This window comes from Neofelis nebulosa, chromosome 8 (genome assembly GCF_028018385.1).
Source record: "Neofelis nebulosa isolate mNeoNeb1 chromosome 8, mNeoNeb1.pri, whole genome shotgun sequence".
Taxonomy (NCBI): Eukaryota; Metazoa; Chordata; class Mammalia; order Carnivora; family Felidae; genus Neofelis; species Neofelis nebulosa.
Genome location: NC_080789.1, coordinates 137,502,687 through 137,523,656, shown reverse-complemented (window position 1 = coordinate 137,523,656; position 20,970 = coordinate 137,502,687). Strand labels below are relative to the sequence as shown.

Sequence of the window (20,970 nt, the reverse complement as noted above, 5' to 3'; positions counted from 1 at the left end):
TGAGGTGAGCCAACCCCCTCCATCGACCGAGACCGCGTTCTTCTCCAGGTTCTCGCCACACTCCGTCTTCCCCTGGGCCTCAGTAGTGCAAGCAGTTGTCAGTGCCCCCCACCCCACCCTGTAAAGATTCATGCGCACCTTGTCAGGGGGACTTCCGGGAAGGAAGGGCAGGGCTTCTCAGCTCAAGTCCGGGACTTGGGGACGGGCAGGTGCCTGGAGACGCAGCAAGAGGGGAGTAGGGTGCCCGCCAGTGTCCCCTTCCTCTGCCCGAGCTTACTTGTGGACATCTCTGTTTCATACATTCCTTGTCTTGGACCGAGCACATTCTGAATGGCAAGGCATGGGCTTTGTTTGAGAGCTTCAAACCAAAGCCACCCTTTTTCTTGAGGAAATGAAAACAAATCATTTTCTCAGATCCTCTGCAGACTTCATGATGGACAGTCGCTGACAAAAGTCATCAGGCATCCACCTCGGCAGTAAGGGCGGTGTATGATTTCCACACTCGGTGACGTCTCACCAACTGTATTATTTTTTTTTAGTGTTCACTTGTTTTGAGCGAGAGCAGGGGAGGGGCAGAGAGAGAGGGAGAGAGTCCCAAGCAGGCTCCACGCTGTCAGTGCAGAGCCTGACGCGGGGCTTATCTGAAACCATGAGATCACAACCTGAGCCTAAATCAAGAGTCAGATGCTTAACTGACTGAACCACCCAGGCACCCCCCCCCCCCCAACTGTAGTATTTTTGTAACAATAACCACATAGGAATAAAGGCCATGCTTTCCCTCCAAGCGATCAGATAGATGCATATTTTCTGACATAAAATAACCTTTCTCCTACATGTGCTCTTAGGTTTCCCACCAGGTCACCCACACAAGCCCACATTCTGAATACCAAGTCCCCTCCTACTTTGGGGCAAACCCAGAAGTTGTTTCCAAAGACTGAAGACATTGCCACCTGGGTGGTGCCACCAGACCCCCTGTGCTGTTTGATGGCCCTGAGTGAGCTTTCCTGGGTTGAAATATTTCCTCTTCCCGGGGTGTAAAAGGGAAGATGCGGCCGAAGTAAGACGTTGAACTTCTTTATGAAGAAGTCGATTTGGAAATAGTAGGTGAGGAGGGAATGGGGTACAGCTTGCTTTTTTCGGTGTTAGAAAATGCCCTCTGTTTATCTGCACAGAATAACCATTTAAGCCCAACTGTAATTTGTTGACTGGAGCAGGTTGGAAAAAATATTCAGGGAAATTATATATTTTTATACCAGTTACCTGTTGATGAGGTATGTATTAAATTAAAAGTACTTATTAAAATTCTGTTAGGTCATATGATTAATAGTGTACCGGATGCCTTAAAATCATGTTGAAAATATGGGTACAAGTATGATTCTAAGATATGTAAACAATAGTGCCAGCAAACAGATGAAGGTATAATTCGCCCGAAAAACACATTGTGAGCTTTAGAGGAAAGATTTTTTTTTTCCCCTTTTTCTGGCTTTTAGAGCCGTATTAAAACAAAAACTTCCAAAGCGTGAACAACTTTACGGAAGCCACTGAGCACCCCCAACCACCCAAACCCTCAGATGTTCACCTGGCTCGTGCAGTCTTCCTCGACTCCTCTTCTCGGCCAGGGATGGGCGAGACCTGTGGTTCCAAGCCCCCATCAGTTTCCAGTTGTCAGTCCAGCCAGCCAGAGAGGGGCCCTAAGCACCCTCCGACAGATGACCGAGTTGTGACGCCTGACACCCCTACTAGACAGCATGTCGTGAATTTCGGATTAATCCTGGCAATCTGAAAACTGTTCATTTTAGTAAAACGTTTTAAAAGTCCTTAGTCCAAGATTGGTGCTTGTCTAGAACATTTGCTGTCAGTCTTAAGGACTGGGGTGTAAACAGAGAGAATGCATCTCCCATGGAGAACGCGTCACCCAACCATCACTGGGTCATTCTGAGCAAGACTGAAAGGCCTTCACATCCCCTCCCGTCCACACAGGAGCTCCGTGGGAACCGGCACCCCCTACCCCTTCTTTCCGTACCCTTGCTGCTTCCCAGCACCCAAGTTCTAATTCTGCCTAATGAGATGGCCGCAGAAATATCTGGGTCTTTGAGGGCAAGCTTTTGCTTCACTGGTAAAAGGGAAAAGATGTAATGGTGCTCCTTTCCCGCACCCCACCACACCGTTCAACCTTGAATCACGTGGTCCTGGTGTCCGGAGACCCCCTGCCGCTTCTGGTAACCCCCCCCCCTAAGTTCTGCCTTGGGAAAGCCCCGCGGCCTGAGCTGCTCCTGTGACCCGGGCTGATCCACTCGCTTCCCGAGTAACACTCCCTCCCTTGGGAGCCACTCTTGCCGGCTCAGAGCCCTCGGTTCCAGCGGGGCTGGGGGAGGCGAGATGGGGTGGGGGGCCAGGGGCCCCCCACCCCCATCGCTGGAACCCCCATGGTGGAAGCCAGTCGGCCATGACACGGCCAGATGACCAGTGGGAGGAAGAGATGAGAGCCAGGCGGGGTCCTGCGGCTCCCCCTCAGGAGGCCACCCGCCCCTAGGGCTTGGGGGTCCCGCCTTTCGTTCTGAGTGATGTCAGCACGCTTCCAGATGACGCGCTTTGGCCTAAGCTCCGTTGAGTGTGACGTCTGTGCTTTCGAACCAAGCGTTCTGGTGACCCCCACAGCTACTGGTGAAGCTCCTTCACTCCACGGGACTGTGCTTTCCACTCCTGCCTGTGACCGTCCACATGCTGTCCTCCTCTGTAGTCGCTAAGTGCCCTGGGCCTGAGGACGCTCTGCACCCCAGAGCAGGACACCATTAGAAACTCATTCCCTAATTCTGGAAGCAGCAAAGGCCTTCTGAGAGCCGAAAAGCTCTTCTCAGGTCCCATCTAGAAACTCCCCAGCAGCAGATGTACAATTTAGCTTTCTTTTTAGTTGTAAACATGTTATTGCAAAAATAACCCACAGTTCAGAAGGTCTGGAAAATCTTTATTATGTTGGATATTTTTTGCTGTCCCAATCAGGGTCTTTCTGGTCAATAAGTAACCTTAGTCAGTGCCTTGGGACAGGAGCCCTGACTTGCTGATATGACATAACTGTTTCTTCAGAGTCTTTTTCTTTTAACTGTGGAAAAGTTTCTATTTAAGCAGAGGAATATGAAGCAAATTAAACCCACACTTTTGATATTTTGGGGTTAAGTTTAGGTGACCAGTATCTCTTTGGCATCTTGAGAACTTGTAATTTTAAGAGGATGTGGCAAATTTGAGTATCCAATGGACAGGCCTTGTGATCCCAGTTTAAAAAAAAAATTTTTTTTTTTTTTTTTTGAGAGAAAGAGAGAGAGAGAGCACAAGCGAGCACACGTGAGAGCCAAGGAGGGACAGAGAGACAATCTTAAGCAGGTTCCACACTCAGCACAGAGCCCAACTCGGGGCTCAATCTCACGACTCTGAGGTCATGACCTGAGCTTTAAGCTAAAAGGTGCAATGCAATTTTATTAAGATTGTCAGCAGTATGGGAACATTTAATAAAAGAACTGAAGATTTGCCATATTTAGTTGGTTATTTGGCAAGGCTTGTGAGCAAACCAAAGTGTTCTGAAGTATAAAGTATTTCATAAATGCAGTTTTTAATTGATAAGGCAGTTTAAATAGCTGGATTTCTACATGGGACCAGTCATCAAATTCCCCTGAACAATGACTGTTAAGTTTTACTATATTTTATATGATAAGGTTATAAGTAGAATAATGCAGCTTTGAGTTAAGTCTAAGAACTTAAGGAAAACCTAAAATTTTGAATTTGGATAAAATGTATATTGAAAAATAGAAATATCTCGAAGCAGTCTTTCGTATAATGTAGAAAAGCCACCCTCAAGTGCAGTAAAAATATGTTCCTCCAACATTAGAAATTCTGCGTTTTCGGAGCGCCTGGGTGGCTCAGTCAGTTAATCTTCTGACTTAGGCCCTGGTCACGATCTCGCAGTTTGTGGGTTCGAGCCCTGCACCCAGTTCTTTGCTGTCAGCGTAGAGCCCACTTTGGATCCTCTGTCTCCCTCTCTCTCTGCCCCTCCCCTGCTTGCAGTCTCTCTCTCTCTCTCTCAAAAATAAACATTAAAAAAAAAAAAGAAATCCTGCTTCTCTTTTAAGCAGTCATTCGGTCCTCACATCGGGCCAACAACTAATATTCTCTGCATTTTACAGATGGGGACACAGAGGCAGAGGAGGGAAGAAATGGCCCGGGGCGTGGAAGGGAGGGCCAGTTCTGGAGCTGGTCACACATCGTCCACCACGTAGCTTCCACAATGCCGTCCAGTTTGCCTCCAAGTTGTTCTGATCACGGGTTTAGTGAGAGCCCCCTTCGAAGACTTGCTTTTTCTCTGGAAGTGACAATGTGACTCATTTGAATCACAAAGACTCTTCATTTTCCTCTTCAGAAGGGCAGCATCATCTTCTAGGACTATAATGGGAGTGGAAAGCCACCGCTTGGCCAGAGCAGTTGTGCCTGACTTCTGGGAAAGAGGCAGTCTGGCTTCTCAGCCGTAAATAGGTTATTAAGACTAAATACACTGAGGTCAGATGGGCCTGGGTTCCCAGCTCAGCCAAGCCCTCTGAGGACTGTGATATCCCGCCCGGAGGACAACGACTGACTGGAGAGAACGCAGCTCCCTGGAGAGAGGGTGTGGCACGGTGAGGACAGTGGCATCGGTTGAGAGGCCCAGCTGGAGGTCTCTGCTCCGTCTTTGTGGCCAGGCGCCCAGGGCAGGCCACTTCCCTTAGCCGCAGCTTTGTCAGTAGCGAGTGGGGGTGAGTGCTCGCCCCTGCTTGAAGCAGGAGTTTGTCAGAGTGTTGAGAAAAAAGGACACGCTCGTTGCGACAACGACAAAAAGCCTGGTCATCTGCTGGCACAGGAGCGAGCTTCACAAGAGCAGCTTGGTGACATTCTGGAGTCCTTTAGGGCTCTGATGTTTTCAGTGATTCGATCCTCAATGCAAGCCCGGCCCTGGGCTCGGTGGGCTTCAAAGGCCCAACTTAAACCCCGTTCGCTGCAGCCACTCTTTCCTTGTGAAGAAAGGGACAACTGTCCCCGACTGGCCGGGAACCGGGCAGCCCCAGGGCGTGCACTCCCAGCTGCTGGTGCCTCCGGAGCTGCTGCTGAGCACTAAACACAATGCTACTCTCCTTCCATCCGGGACAGCGAGGGTGTGGATAGCGTCTGTCCCCTAGAGACTGAATCCTGATTTCTGAAACTCCGCGACTGGAAAGAGAAGAGATGATAATTAATTTCATTCCAACACGGTCAGGGCTGTACTTAGGAACCGGTTTAAACGGGAGGATTAGTAGGAAAGAAGGAGACTCTCTCTGAGCCAGGCCAGACTGATCTGGTGGGCACCGGGGAGCCCACATCCTCAGAGCAGGTAGGCCGTGCCCCCCACCGTCCACAAACCTGTTGCCCGTTTATATCCATTTATTTGGTTTAAGAAACTACCCTGCGGCAGGCAGGACTCCCACGTGGCCCCAGGATTCCTGGCCCTCGTGTACACAAACTTTCCCCAGTTACTCAAACACTAACCCAGTATTGCCGTGAATTTGCAGACAAAAGTAGGATCCCAAATCAGCTGGGCTTACGATACGGAAACTATCTGCAAGGGCCTGTGTCCTTCCTTAAGGCAGGGAGTTTCCTCCGCTGGTCCCAGAGGAAGGGGTCAGAGTTCAAAGCCCGAGAAGCCATCCACCTGCCTCCACTAACCTGAAGACAGGAGGCGGCCACGTGGCAAGGATGCGGGCAGCCCCTGGGAACAGAGTGCTGGTGGCTGGCAGCTGGCGGCCGGCAGGAAGTGAGGACTTTACTCCTGAACTACAGGAACTGAATTCTGCCCTGGGAATGAGCTTGCAAGGCGGTTTTTTTCTCCAGTCTCCGGTTGGGAACTCCCCCACTCACAGTGATTTCAGCCTCCTGAGACCCTGAGCAGAGACCCCAGTCTTGCCGTGTGACTTCTGACCTACAGAATCGGGAGAGAATACATGGGTGGTATTTTAAGCCACTAAGTTTGTGGTAAAAGCTCCTCCTCACTGTGCTGCCTGGAAATTAGGCAGTTCCCATCATTAATGGTAATTAGTAGCTGATTACACAGCCAGATCAGTTTGGGAGTTGTCTCATTTAGCGAGTTCTGCAGTCTCTATGATTACCCTTTACTTTTTTTTTAACTTTTTATTCTGAATTTTTAAACTTACAAACATTTTGCAAACAGTCTAAAGAAGTCTCAAACACCCCTCCCCCAATTCTCCAGATGTTGCATAAACACAGTACAGTTACCCAAATCCGGAAATTAATATTGGTACAGTACTATTCCTGTTTCACCAGCTGTCCTACTAATGTCCCTTCTGTGGTTCAGGAAGCCATCCAGGATCCCGTGTTCCATTTAGTCTTCATGGCTCATTAGCTGCCTGTAAAGCAAGAACGCTTCCTCAGTCTATCTTTGTCTTTCACGATTTTGACATTTTTGAAGAACTGTTTGCTAGTTATTTTTGTAATGTCCTTTATTTTAGGTGTCTCATGTCTCCTCATGATCAGATTCAGGTTATGCATTTTTGTGCAAGAATACCACCCATGTGATGTGTCCTTCTCAGTGCATTGTATCAAGAGGCACCTGATGCTGATTTGCTCCATTACTGGTGACGTTGACTTTGATTAGGTGGTGGAGGTGGCTTCCAGTTTTTTCTACCGCAAAGCCACCACCTTCCCCTTTGCAACTAATGCTTACCTTGTAGGAGGTACTTTGAGACTGTTAATATCCTGTGTCTCACTGCATTATTGCTGCTTGCTAATTTTAGCCTCCCCGGAGGGTTCTTCTGTGAAACAATTATTTCTGTGCTATTTGCCAAATGGTGACTTTTCTAGCGCCATGATTCCTTCTCCATCTATGAGCTAGGATTCTAGTCATTTCTGTGAGGTCTAGGATTTGTGAGGAAGAGCTCTCCCTCCTCCCCTATGTATCTATTCACTTTCCTATTTATTTATGCCAGTGTGGACTCATGGCTTCTCACTTTGTTCTCTGGGTCACAATCCATTGCTGCCATGACTGTTTTGGAGGAGCCCTTTCACGTTGGACCCTGTGTGTTTTGGATGCGTCCCCGTCGTTTGTTGGCAGGTCTGCAAAATGATTACTTATTTTTCTGGCACAACAAGATGTTCCAGGCTCATCCTGTGCTTAGCCGCTCAAACCCTCTGGGGGCTCTTGGCTCCTTCAGTCGGAGACTGGTGTTTAGGAACCAACAGCCGTGAGTTAGATGTGTCCTTATAGCTACCCTTAGTATTTATAGTTTTCTCCGATACTGTGAATCATTGATTCTTTCATAGTTCCATAATTAGGTGTGTGCAGGTGAACACGTGAATGCGTGCACACACACGCACATGCACACACACACACACACACACACACACACACATTTTGGTAATGGATAGTTGCTCATCCCCCAGCAGCTGGATTTCCCTCGGCCCCCTCAACCCCAAGGAAGCTCAGCCCCAACATTCCTGGGCCAGCCCACGTGCTCCTGCCCCACGCCCTCCCCTCCCCCATGCTCCCCATCGCTTCTCTCTTCTTCTGGGACCCTTCCCTCTCACTACCCCAGGGCCCCTGCTTCCAGCTCTACTACTGCTAATGTTACTCATAATGGCAGCTGCCTTTCACTGAGCACGTGTGCTCCAGGCAAATACGATTTCACGTGATCCTTATAGCAACCTGTAAAGAATGCATTATGCCCATTTTATAGGCAAAATATTGAAGCTCGAAGAGGGTCTATCATACAGCCTTGGGAAGCCATGCAGAGATTCTCAGCCAGTGTCTTCTCCTCACCCCTTGCTTGCGTCTTGCACGCACCCACGCCAGGGCTGGCTGGCCGGAGGTCTGCCTTTTGGCAGGACCCAGGGGCCCAGAAGCTTGAGGCGGCAGCAGCTTTAAACCACCCGGACCGTATCAATGGGGGGTGGCCCGCAGTGGGGACAGCCACTGGACTCTCCACTCTGGGGAGTCTGGTGGAGGTGGGGGTGGGGCCCTCAAGTACTTTATGGGCCCTGCTGGTCCCTGTCCCCAGGCACGCCCCTTCCTCCCTCCCTTCCTTCCTTCCTTCCTTCCTTCCTTCCTTCCTTCCTTCCTTCCTTCCTTCCTTCAACACACTCTTCTTTACCAGTGTTCCCTGACCCCGATCAAATATTCCCTCTTCCTATGACCTCAGTTCCTTCACTGGAGACCAAACCTCACATCCTACAGCTAGAGAGGAAAGCCTTATGGGTAGAGATGAATTTCCGGGGTGGAATGTGTTAGATCTCTGAGTGTTACCTTCAGTTTGGCCTACAAACTGGAAAAGAAATCTGGGAAGTGGGGCCCTTTTCTTCTTGCAGTAAGAAAACCAGAGGCCTGGCTCTGGCACTTTCTGCCCCAAGAGCCTGGGCCGGGAGGCGCCCCGCGGAGCACCGGGACCAGAGGAGAAGGGGGGCTGGTGCCCTGGGTGGGAGGAGCCCTGATTCTGCTCCAGATCCTGCAGGACCCCTCCCAGCCCGGTCCCACTCCCCCTCTTGGGTGTCTGAGCACAGCCCTACACAAGGAGGGCCGGCTGCACCCTTACCACCTGGGAAGCTTCAGGCCCCGCCCCAGGCTTACTAAATCAGAAACCACCCCTGGGGCCCAGCCAGCTGTCACAAATCCAGTCCTGCAGCTTGCTCCCTGCCCTTGGGCTGGAGCAGCTCTGTCCTCAGGCCCCCGATGATGACCGGCTGGTGCTAGTGATGGTGGCCATTCTAGCACCATGACAGCTGGGGCCCTGGAGGAAGACCGGAACCCACCTGACAACTCTTGCAATTTCCGCAAGGTTCCAGCCACTAGGCTCCACTCTAGATGGCAGTGTGCTGTGCTCAGAGCTCCTCAGAAGAGTACTGTTCCGTCCATAGGTCATCAGACCCAGAAGAGAAACGTCGGCGGACACAACGGGGAGTTTGGGGAAGAATGATGCGATTCCTTCACTCTGCGACTCACACTATATTGTGGAAAGTGCCTCGGAATATACTCTCCACTTAAGATCTCTTCAAATCCTGCCTCCACGCCGAAAACCAGAGGGCTGTGAACCACTACCCCAGCCCATACTGGGTACTGGCCACAGTGAGTTAGTAGTTCTTGAGCAAATCCAATTTTTCAGGCCACTCGTTTCTCTCCTGTGTGAACTTGCCTAGGCTGCTGCCTCCCTTGTGCAAAGGACAAGCAGAGACACTCGTGCGGTTATGAAATATCCACGGCAACCCTTGTTGGCAGGTTCTGATTGAAAGAACAGACGTCCCCAGGGATTATGAACAACAAGACCCAACATCAGAGAGGGCTGCTCTTGGAAATGATGGGAATAAGACAGCCACAAGCCCCCTGTTGTTCCTATAGGGGATTATGCTCAAGAGTGGAGAGATGGGGTTCCGGTTCCTCCGTGGGGAACAGGTTTTCCTGCATCACTTCTGATTCCGCATGGGGGGACTTTCCACACCTATGAGCACTTCTCCCAAGTGTCCTGCAATTGGATCCAGGTCCCACACTAACTCCCTGCGCTTGGCATGGACCCCACAGGGCAACAAGGGGCTCAGCCCCACAACACTGCCCCCCACTTCAGATGCCAGTGCAACTACCGGGTGCCCAGGAACCCGCTCTTCTGTCTGACGTGGCCACAAAGTCTGGGGTCTCCGCGACTTTCGCTTTCAGGTTTGATAATTTGCTAGCGCTGCTCACGGAACCCAGAGAAGTGCTTTACTTGGTATTATCAGTTTATTGCCATGTATCAGTTTATACAACTCAGGAACAGCCAAATGGGAGAGGAGCGTAGGACGAGGTGAGCGGGTAGAGGTGCGTGGAGCCTCCCTGTCCTATCGGAACCTGCCACCTTCAGCCTGGAAACTCTCCGAACCCGTCATTTAGGGGTTTTTATCCAGGCTTCACTACATGCGCATGACTGACCACTGGTGATCCGACCCAATTGCCAGCCCCTCTCCCCTCCCTGGGTAGGGGTGGGGGGATAGAGCTGAGAGTTCCAACCCTCTAAGCATGATGTGGTCTTTCTGGCCACCAGCCCTTATCCTGAAGCTACCTAAGTGTCCCAGGCACCAGTCATTTCATGAACACGCAAAAACCCTCTTTTCGCTCTGGAGATTCCGAGGTTTTTAAGCGCCAGGTGCCAGGAACTGGGAACAAAGACCAAATACGCATGTCTTACTGTATCACAATCAGCCACCTGAGTCCACAAGGCAGTAAAGGCACCAGCTACAAGGAAGAGGTCCCCCCCCCCCCAGCGTGCATGTCCTCTGGCTTCACTGTGACTCGCAGCCGCACAAATCCGAGATGTGCAGGCTTGCATTTATCTGGCCTTAGATAAAATTTGCCTTCCTGCCAAGTGAGTCCATGGAGTAAAGTGCAGGTCCGCTGGGTGTTACGGTTGTGGCAGCGGAAAGGGCAGAGGGCGTTGGTGATCTCTCTCAGTGTCAGATCTCCCCCCCCCCCCCCCCACTTCCTGTTCCTCTTACACAGACTGACACCCACACTCAGGAGCTGAAGTCGGAGAGCTCGGGAACCCAAATGACAATACCTTGTCTGAACCAACGCTGGCTGCCTTCTCCCAGACATGGGCTCCTTTGGAATGTGGGGGTGGTCTGGACCACCACCCATAAAGGGTAGCAGCCCAAGGAACTGCACCCCCCCCCCCATCACGAAATGATTAAAAACCCACGAACACCCTACTGGCTCTGACTTTTCAGTTCACCTGGATTTTTTTTTTCCACTAGGTAGAAAGTGGGGAATTGCATAGATACCTTAAATATTAGATCTGGAGACTGTTCCCAACACCATTTCTTCAAACTGTAACATAAAATAGCACTTTTTCACAGGAACTAACTCTCACCTGGACGGACAGATGACCTCTGCCTTTGAGAAATTTGATCCCACCAAGTAGTTAAGCATTTTTCGGTGCTGGCCTTCACACAAAATGTTTAGTGATGTGAGGAATGGTCTCCCTTCTCCATTTCTCGAGGTTACGGTTCCTGAAAGTCCCATTATTATTATTATTTTAAAATTATTTTTGACATATGTATTGATCAGGATGTGAGGTGCTGTTCTAGGTGCCCGGGGAAACAGCGATGCGCAAGGGAGGGAGAGACGCACAGTTTGCCGGAGGCGATCACTGCCGGGGTGGGGTCGGGGTGGGGGGTGGAAGAGCGCGGGGCGGGAGCCCAGGAGCTGGAAGGATTTTCAGCGAGGGCGGCCAGAGATGCGCTTTGCGGGGATTACTCCCTCCGGCCTTCATTTAATTTCCGTGCACGCCGGCCAGCCGTTGGAGCCGCCCCCCCCCCCCCCCCCGCCGGTGCCGGTGCCGAGCGCCCGAGGGCAGAAGATCAGCGCGGGAGGCGGTCCTCCGAGGCCCCGCCCGGAAGGTGTACCCGCGGCGTGGGGAGGGGCGCGCAGCGGCGCCGGGCGCGCAGGGGTTAAGCGCTTTCCGCCGGGCCCGCCCCGGAGGCCGCGCCGCCCGCCTCGCCGCGGTCCCACCCTCCGGCGGTGACGCGCCCCGCTCTGTCCAAATATGTCCCTTTCCCCCCTCCCTCGCCCGGCGCCCGCAGGCGCCCCCGAGCCGCGAGGCTGGCACTCGGACGTCGCCCGGCTTCGGTATCCCGGGCCGGCCCCGCGGGGCGCACCCCTCCGCGATGCCCTTCAGGAAAGGTAGGCGCCCTCCCCGCGCTCGGCCGCCGGGGACGCAGCCCCGAGAGCCCAGCCCGCGTGGTCTCCCCCTCCCCCCCCCCGGGCGCGCGCCGCTCCCCGCGCGACCCCCCGTCGTCCCCGCGCGGCCCCCCCGCCCGGCCCTGCCGTGCCCGCCACCCCCACCCACCCCGGGCCCCGCGCCGCGCTGCCGGGCACTGCCCGGCCCTCCGCACCGCCCCCCGCGCCGGCTCTGCCCTCGGCCCTGCCCGCCCCCGGTCCCGCACCGCCCTCGGACCCCGCGCTGCCCCGGCCGCCCCCGCCACCGCCGCACGTGTCCCGGCCGGTGCGCCGCGCGGGCTGCCCAGGGCCTGCGCCACTCGCGCGACTTTGAACGAACCCCCCCGTCGCGCCTCATTAAGTTGGAGGTCGCGCGCGACCGGCGGGCTGGGGGCCCTCGGTGGCGGGGGCTTGGCCGCGTGGGATTCCCCGCTGCGCACTCGGTGGCAGGCTGAGTCCGGGGGGAGGGACCGCCGGGACACGCGGGTGGGAGAGGCAGATCTGTGTGCGAGTCCTGCCGCCGCCCTTCTCTACCCTCCGACTCCTGGGACGTCATGTAAACCACCCGGAACCTCAGTTCTTCGGCAAAATGGGGGACTGGGGACGGCTGTGTTGGACCGGTGGGACAATGCACCGAAAGGCAGATACCGACCGGTGGTGAGGTCGGCCTGGCCTAGGAAGGTGCCCTCGGGCAAGAACCCCCCCCCCCGCCCTGCGCCTGGCACGGAGACACCCACCTGGCCCACCTGCAGGCCTGGCATTTAAGCTTGTTCACTGGGCCCTCCCCCTCTGCAGCGGGTGTGTGTGTGTGGGGGGGGGGGTGCACAAGCCCTGTCCGCGAGCCTCAGATCCTCCTGTGGCCCCCTGCCCCGGAAGGGGGATCCCACTGTATTTGGCCTCAGTTGGCTAGCCGGGTGATGGAGGCCGTGTCACTGCAGAGCTCCGCTCGGATCCTGGGGGCTGCCGGTCAGCTCCGAGCCCAGGATAGAGAGGGAGATTCAGTTTTACTTCCCAGTCCGAGCTGTCTGACTCCTTCCCCTTTTCTCTTCGTGTGGGGAGGGGCTTGGGCTCTGGTGACCCACCCCTACCTGGGTACCCTGGCCGGGTGAGGAGTAACTAAGAGGAAGCCTCCACCCTGCCCCCCCCCCCCCGGGGGGGGGGCGGCTGGGACTGAGCCTGGTGGCCCTCTGCCTGTCTTCTTGCCGGCTCTTCCTTCCCTCATAACTCAGATTCTAGGCCAATGCTCTGGTTGCACTTGAAGCCCTGTTGGCCTTTGTCCTTTTTACAAAGGTTGCCGGATAGAGCTCCTGGTTGTGAACGGGACTGGTGAGAAGGAAGGCGGCTGCTTCTAAGAGCAGGCGGGGTGTGTGGGGGGGTGGTGAGAAGGAAGGCCTCTGCTTCTAGGAGCAGGGAGAAAGCTGTCTTCGGTCCTCTGTCAGCTCATGACGTCCTGCCCCTCGGTCACTGTCCTCAGTGTCTCCATTACTCCACTTACAACATGGCGGCCTTGCCTGGACGGTCCCTCAGGCTCTCACCTGACCTCATTTAACTGCAGCGTGAACAGTCGCATGTCTGCTGACTTTACCACTTCTCCGCTTGCTCATTTCCTTGTGGTCTCTGCGGGGGAGCTCCCAGAAGGCCTGTCCCAGCACTTGTTGGTGGGGGCCGGGGAGGGGGTGGCGAGCATCCACATCAAGGATTAAATACCTGCGCAGCTAAATGATCTTGCACGTGTGACAATTTCCCTTGATGACAGTATTAATAGCTCACACAGGACAAAACATTTGCAAACTGCTAAAGGTTAAGGCTTTGTCATTGCTGCACGAAGGGGACAATACCGTTCGTCTGTTCTGTGGATGCTAATTCGTGAAGGTCCTAGGATGGGAGGAACAGTAGTTGCTGGGTTTTGGAAGCTTTGGTGGTGAGCCAGCCAGGGCTGGGACTCTGGAGGGCTTGGAGCCCGAGCCAGAACTCCCCCACTTGATTGAGTCGTGATCTCCTACCTAGAAGTAAGCCCAAGTGGAAATTGTAGGGGGACCTGGTTTGTTCAGTATCTTGATAGGATGTCATTTGGGGCTGCGCAAGGCAGAAAGGTCGGCCGTGGGGTGGGGCTCAGCACCGTGTCCCTGGAACTGTCCAGATGGTGGACACTTAAGTGCATATGTTTTACATATATATATATATATTTGGATTTTGAGCCATCTGAATATATTAACAATTCAAAAAAATAATTTAAAAATTAGGAAATGAAAAGCGTTTCCTGCTCTCCCCCCCCCCCCCCCCCTCCGCCCCCAAGATGAAAAGAAGCCCGATGGAGAAGGACTTCCTCCTAGCTAACCTCTTGAAAGTTGCTTGACTACTAATTCCCTTCCCATGCTGTGTTTTTGGGGCTTGACAGGTAGGACTTTGGGATCAGCTCGGTGAGAGGCCCAGTGAGAACACCAGGTGTGCTCGCTCACAGGGGGCAAGCTGAGCAAAGTTCAATAAGGGGACTGTTAGAGCATCTGGGTGGGGTGTGCGAAAAGCGCAAGCCACCTGAGGCCCAAAGGGCTGAGGAGCCTGATCGGGGCTGAGCCAGCTTACGATCCAGGCAGCTCGTAGTCCCAAGGAGAGCGGAGAGCAGACTGGGAGAGTCAGCAGCAAGGTCACGCTCCTCCCTCCCTCTGACCTCAAGGCCCGGGCAGCCTGCCGGCCGGAGCCCCTCGATTCCACGCAGGCTGGCCCGCTGGGACGCAGGGCTGGGTGGGCTCACCTTTGGTGGAGGGCGGATCTGGTGAGACAAACAGGTGACCTGCCCAGGATCTTAGGTCCTGTGCCTTGAGTGTGGGATGAGCAAGCTGATTGATGTCTCCCGAATGCAGAGTTCCGTGACTGCATGCTACGTCATTCTTTGTTTTGTTCGCTCGTTCATTCATTCATTCATTCATTCTCTGGATCGAGTGCGTGCTATGCACCAGGGTCACGCACCGTGCTGGCCCAGTGAGGTTTGGCAGCTCCCTCCCTGGACTGACACCTCCAGTCTGGCCCACGGTGCTCCCGTATGGCCAGGCAGAAACCACCGAGCGTGGATGGACGAACGAAGCTGGCCGAGATCGGCCCGGGCAGCAGCTGCCAGCGACCTTCCCCACGGGCAGGTGGGGATGACGGTGGCCACGGTGGGGAACAGAGCTGGGTCCTCTGCCATGTGGCTGGAAGAAGTAGGCTTCGAGATTGGTGGGTCAGGAGGAGGCAGAACTCTCCGAAGCGGGCAGGAAGAGCTTGGGCCAACACGAGGAGAAGGTGGTGGTGGGCGGGGGAGGCCGTGGTGGGGGGGTGAAGGCTGGAGCCCCGCTGTGAAGGGAGGGGGTGGGTCTTCTCAGAGGGCTTTACAGATAGGAGATGGGGTGACTGTTCCTGAGATTTAGGTGCGGCTCTCTCCGAGCCTGGGGTCTCCACTACCTTCTCGAGGTCCCCTTCTGGTTGAGAAGTAAAACTGTCTTAGGGAACGGGGTCGCAAGGATTCTGGCACAGCCCCACCTTCCAGGGGGGACAAGGGGAACAGTGAATGACAGTAAGAAACCCAACTAGCTTCACAGAGCATCCTCCACACGCCTTCTCCAAGTGCCTTCTGTGTGCTCACTGGTTCTCCCCACCTGCTGATGTGAGTGGCATCATTTCCCTGTAAAGATAAAGGACACGCGGCTTACAGGGACGATGCAGCTTGTCTAAATTCCCTCGCTAAGTTGTGTGCCCCGCAGGGCTGGGACTTAGGCCTCTGCATTCTTCCTTTCCGGCACGGCCGGTGATGGCCCAGGTTAGGAGATGACGTAGGATATGATCGCCATCAGGCAGAGAAACCGTACAGTATGAGGAGTCTGCCATGTGAACCAGCAATTTCTTTCACATCAGAAAGGCGCAGAGGGACAGATGGGGTTGCCTGACGTGTCTGGGTCTTTGAGAGACGGATGCAGGCGGATGCGGGTGGGCCCCGCACAGGACAATACCGGCCTTCTGCCTCTCTTCAGGTGGCCCCAGGACACTGCCGTCATAAGTGCCGATCCCTGATCCCCGTGTCGCGGAGCTGATGACAGGCCGCAGCTGCTTGGGGAGCTGACCGGTGCCTGCTGGGCACAGGGTTTCCGGGGATGCTGAGGGAACTAAGGGAAAAACAAATACCATGACAAGGGATGCGACACAGTTGGAATTCCTGCAACTCAGCCACTTGCAACAGGAAATCAGTTACATTTGTTTCGATTTTGCTGACTAGGGTCAGCATTTTGGGACCGTAAACCCAGGACCTGTCCTTCCTTTCTCTCCCCAGGGGAAGTGCGAAGATCAGATCCTGAAAAGACCTTCTCCAGGAGGGGCTGGGCTCTCCTTCCTTCCTGTCCCGGGGGCCTCCCTGCACTCTGGGTGTCTGTGATGGTGGACTGTGTTCTGGGGTGCGCTCTCCTCCCCCAGGGCCTAGCAGTTTCCTGGATGAGGCCGGGGCTCCCTGGCCATTTCAGAGCCGTATCCCAGATGTGCCTGCGGCGTGCTCCCCAAGGAAGGAGACCCAGCGGTGCTGTGTACGGACAGGTCCTGGTGTCGGGGGGGAACAGTCTGGCCGGGGAGCTCAGAGACCAGGTAGTGACAGGGCGACTGGAGTCAGTTGCTGGCTGGATTATCTCAAGTCACTTAAGAGCACTTGGCCTCAGTTTGCCAGTCTGGGAAAGGAGCGTGAGCTAAGATTCCCTACAGATCTGACTCCGTGCCCTCTAATCATTTGTCTCACACACACGGAGTCTCCCACGCGTCTTGGGCAAGCTGTCTGCAGGAGGTGGAAGGGATCATCTCTGTGCCTTTGTCCCCAAAGACTGTCCTGGGCATGCTAGCCTGCTGTCTCCCGGTGTCTTCAGGAGAGAAACTAAGTTTCAGGCAAGTGGCACATGACAAAGTCATGGCCCTGCGTTCTCTGGTCTCCATGATCCTTCAGCTTTGACCTCAGGATTGAAATTTATGCCCAAGGAAGTTGGTATCGGAGTCCAATTTCTTTCTTTCTTTCTTTTTAATGTTTATTTATTTATTTTTGAGGAGAGCGAGCACAAGCGGGGGAGGGGCAGAGAGAGGGAGGGAGACACGGAATCCGAAGCCGGCTCCAGGCTCCGAGCTGTCAGCACAGAGCCCGACGCGGGGCTCGAACCCACGAACCGTGAGGTCGTGACCTGAGCCGAAGCTGGACGCATCATCAGCTGAGCCACCCACACGCCCCTCAGAGTCCAGTCTCCTGAATGTGCGTTATACCTTCCTGTCCTATGGAGTCTGGAAGTCTGTGTGTCTGATGTCAGGCCATCATATTCATGGGTCTGGCAGTTCCATCAGGTAGCTCCAGGGCTGAGAACGTTTTGCTCATCTTCCCAGAGTCTAAAGTAATCATAAGTAGCAGGCCCTCCCGTGTGGAACTTTATAGGTAAGAGTGACTGTGCCCACACCATGCTGACAGTCAATTTGTCAGAAAGAGAGCCTCCCTCTTCCCCGCGTCCGTGGCCCGATGAAAACAAGCAGGTGTTCCAGAAGTGTGGGCCCTTCACCTGGCTTTCCTCTCTTGATGTGCAGGGAGCTGAGCTGGGCTGATGCTTTTTGAGGAAACTACTGTGTTCTTCCTTAGGGCCAAACTGCTTTGGTGTTTTTACCTTTTCCTTGACGTATTGAACCCCAGCAATGGATTGGATTCAGAAAGCCCTCCCCTCGAGGCTGTGGAAGTCATCACGAGTCTTGGGGACCTGGCTTGGTCCAGTCACAGGCAGAGCAAAGTTTCATCGGTCAGTGGGGGCAGACAGGAGCTCAGAGAGGTACCCCAGAGAAGCGTGGGCTTCGGGGCAGGAAGAAAGAAAGAGAACGAACCTGTCAGGAGAGAGATGCGTTTTGACGCAGACAGACCCTGGAAAGCCTGGCCCCCAGCACCATGGCCGCATGACGGTTCGTGTGGCCAGATGCTGCCTGGGAAGAGTGGGTGCAGAAAGTCCCCTTCTGTAGGGAAATGTCCAGACCCTGTGGGCCTTATTCCTGGCCACACATTTGGATTAACCGGGGAGCTTTTAAAAAAGTCTGATGCACCAGAAATTCTGATGGGATAGTTTTGGGCCGATGCTCGGGCAGAAAGTTTCGTGAGCCAGTACCGATCCCAGAGTGTATGGCACGCTGTGATATTTTGCAGTCTCTTCTGTCTCATTGAAAAGGATTCTGGCGTGCTTCCAGCAAATCGATTTCAAGGCCACTAGTGGGGAGGAGCCCACAGTCTTGAAAACACTGTTCTGGCCTGATAGCTCGTGCTGCAGAGGCTGGGGGCTGAAAACTGCATTTCCCAGCTCTCCCCTGCAGCTGGGGTGCCGAGCGTGACTTAGGGTTTTCACCAAGGTCCGAGTGGTCCTGCTTCAAGGATTCTGGCAGGTACAGCTGTGGAGGCGTCCAGCCTCTCAGCGGGGGGCTTTCTGAACCAGGCAGCCTCGGCAAGAAGCGGGGAACGTGGATAAAAGGTTAGAGTCCCCCCCGTTCAGTCAGCCATCCGCAAAGGCCCCATTTCTCTGGGGACATGCACAAAATAACCATTTGGGGAACACTGAGAAAGGGAGGGTCGTAGACTCACTCAGTAGTTGAGGACATTGACATAGAACGGGCAAGAGGGGCGCCTGGGTGGCTCAGTCGGTTAAGGGTTTGACTCTCGGTGTCGGCTCAAGTCATGATCTCACGGTTTGTGGGATCGAGCCCCGTGTCAGCCTCTGCACTGAGTGTGGAGCCTGCTTAAGATTCTCTCTCTTTCTCTCCGCCCCTCCCCCCGCTCCTGCTCCCACTTGCACTCTCTCTCTCTCTCTCTCTCCCTTAAAATAAATAAATGAACCTAAAAAAAAGAAAAGCAAGAAACACAACTGGATGCCAGCTGGCTGCCTCTGCCCACAGTACCTACCTGTGCTGTTACTTCAGTCATTTCCATACGCTCTTCAATCATCTGGCAAAGATCTATCTGTTCGGCGCCAAACAAACCCCACAGCACCGGCTTTACCTGCGGCGTAAAGAGCTGAGGGTACAGCAGTGACCAGTGTAGGCAAAACTGCCTGCCTTCTAATGGGTGTAGACAGGCAATAAACAGATAGGTAAATATAGAAAGTGCCCAGTGGACCTAATGGCTATGGAGAGGAGGAAGGAGAGTGGGGATGGGGGGCAGGCCTCTGTTTTAAGTAGGATGGTCACCCCAGGGTGACATTTGGGTAGAGACTGAAGGGAGTGAGGAGTGGACGGTGCAGTATGTTAGGAGAGTGTTCTCACAGGGGGAAGTGCAAGTGCAAAGGTCCTGTGGCCACAGTGGGCTGAGTTTGGGAGGAAATATGCAAGCCAGTGAGGCCACCTTTAGAAAGGTAGCAGGGCAGATGCTATAGATCAAGGCTACTCTAGGGCCTGGGCCTCTGACTCCGAGTGGGATGGGAAGCCCTTGCCATTCAGCCGAGGCATGGCAGAAATGAACTTGGCTGTTATAAGCCATGAGTGCAGGATGTGGCTGCCTTCCTGAGAACAGGCTGTAGGGTGATGAGGGTGAATCAGGGAGACCAGGTGGGAGCCTGTTGGTGAGCGGTGACATTGGCTTAGGTCAGGCTGGGGGAGGGGCAGGTGGTCCAAAGTGGTTGGATTCTGAATATATTTAGGAGACGCAGACTGCAGGGTTTGTGAGGGACTGGATGTAGGGGAAGAGGAAGGGTGAGTCACGGGTGACTCCCTAGCTGCCTTGTGGGAGGATGCCGAGGGCCCTGGTGGTTATGGTCGCGGCCGCGCCACCAGCCGAGGCGCCACCAATCCCGGGGAGTTCGTTGGCACTCTGTAACTGTGCTGTTGACCTCCAAGAGGAGCGGGCCTCCCCAAGCAGCGGTTCGTTCGGCTTGTATCCGTGGTTCGGGAGGGTTGGGACTCAGCAAGGAGCCTTCCAGAAAGACCGATTATGCTCTGAGCCAAGTGTCAGACAGATACCTCCTTTAAGAAAAACCTGGCTTTCAAAACCAGGATTGATTATTATTGCCACACATGAGGGATTCTTAAAGTTCGGGTGTGTTTTACATAATGGACACATGGCCGAGCGTGGGTAGTTTCCCAGCCGGGAGAGAAGCGTGCGCTGGGGTTTTCACGTTGCCAGTGTTTCTGTGTCCGTAGTACCCGATTGCCAGACAATTTCTGTCCATCCTTCAGTTTCCTTAGACCACGAAGGCCTCCATTGTCGGAGAGGGGAAAGCTCCAGGCCAGAGAGCCGTCCCGAACAAACTCAGCCCAGCCACCAGCTGACCATGTTGGCCTTCAAACAGGGTGACCAGCTCGACCAGGATTGCCCGGGATGTCCCCCTCCTTAGTGCGGGAAACCAGGAGACAAGGCCACCTCCTGAGTGCCGGGCACACCAAGACGCTGGGTCACCCCACTTGCCTCCAGCCAGCCCTGGCCCCCGGGCTTGATGGCCTCATTTAGAGGAATAGGTTTTAAAACCTCATTAACATTTGAATAACAAAAGGAAAGAATCCAAGCTAACCTCACAGTCCCGCAGATTTGAAGACTCAGGAAGATGTGTTTCCTTGCGGTTCTGCCAAGGGGCGTGGAAGGAAATCAAAGCAAGAATTGTCGGCCACTCGCTGCCTCCTGCTCACAGTAAAGGAATCCGAATCTGCGGATTGGCTGGTGTCTGTGTGAAAACTCTGCAACTTGAATGTCATGCTTTTAGGATAAAGTGAGTCGGTTGGCATCCACTTCACCATGAATCATGTCTGCTGCAGATACATCATTTCCCAGATATACGTGGAGAACAAAAAGTGGAGCCCACTTCAAGCCAAATCATGTTTTGGGCAAATCCTGGATTATGTAAAAGCTTTTCATTTGAAGTCATTTGAATGAAGCAAAAGGTCCTGTTGTCACTGCTGCTGCTTTAAGGAAATTTATTATTTCTTAAGCGTATAAGACTTCGAAAAATTCGTTTTGTAATGCACGCCAGTAAGTAACAAACGGCATGACGGTAAAATCACGATCCGTGCTACCGAGCAGTGAGACGGGCCTTTTTCCTCTGTGGCTACGTTCCTTCCCCTGGATTCGGTGAGAAGGAATCCAACGGTTCGTAACACCTGTCCATCACCAGGTATGTCGGTCATGGGCATGTCACGGAGAGAAGCTTCTACACCGGTGATGTTCAGTCTAAAAGGAACAGCTTTCAGCGGGTAGATGCACACGTACAGGAGACGAA

At 53.9% G+C, this 20,970-nt stretch overlaps 1 protein-coding gene and 1 long non-coding RNA gene across 4 annotated transcripts in view; one reads left to right on the top strand and one right to left on the bottom strand.

Annotated features, from left to right (window-relative positions):
• Positions 1 to 2,948: 2,948 nt before the first annotated feature.
• On the bottom strand, positions 2,949 to 12,837 carry LOC131483624 (uncharacterized). 3 transcript variants are annotated; one of them, XR_009247814.1, is made up of 4 exons: positions 10,899 to 11,441; positions 6,320 to 6,419; positions 5,722 to 5,974; positions 2,949 to 5,229 (listed from the first exon to the last, which is right to left on the bottom strand). It is a non-coding gene; the product is annotated as an uncharacterized LOC131483624 (long non-coding RNA). The 3 variants fall into 3 exon arrangements; XR_009247815.1 differs by lacking the exons at positions 2,949 to 5,229; positions 5,722 to 5,974 and adding an exon at positions 12,484 to 12,837 and having other exon boundaries at positions 6,163 to 6,419; positions 10,899 to 11,037; XR_009247813.1 differs by lacking the exons at positions 2,949 to 5,229; positions 5,722 to 5,974 and having other exon boundaries at positions 6,163 to 6,419.
• The window catches only part of PFKFB3 (6-phosphofructo-2-kinase/fructose-2,6-biphosphatase 3), a 74,954-nt gene continuing 65,550 nt past the window's right edge, over positions 11,567 to 20,970 (top strand). The window contains exon 1 of the mRNA XM_058681968.1: positions 11,567 to 11,710. Within this exon, the coding sequence (XP_058537951.1) occupies positions 11,695 to 11,710 (16 nt within the window). The 5' untranslated portion in view covers positions 11,567 to 11,694. The remainder of the gene's footprint in view (positions 11,711 to 20,970) is intronic.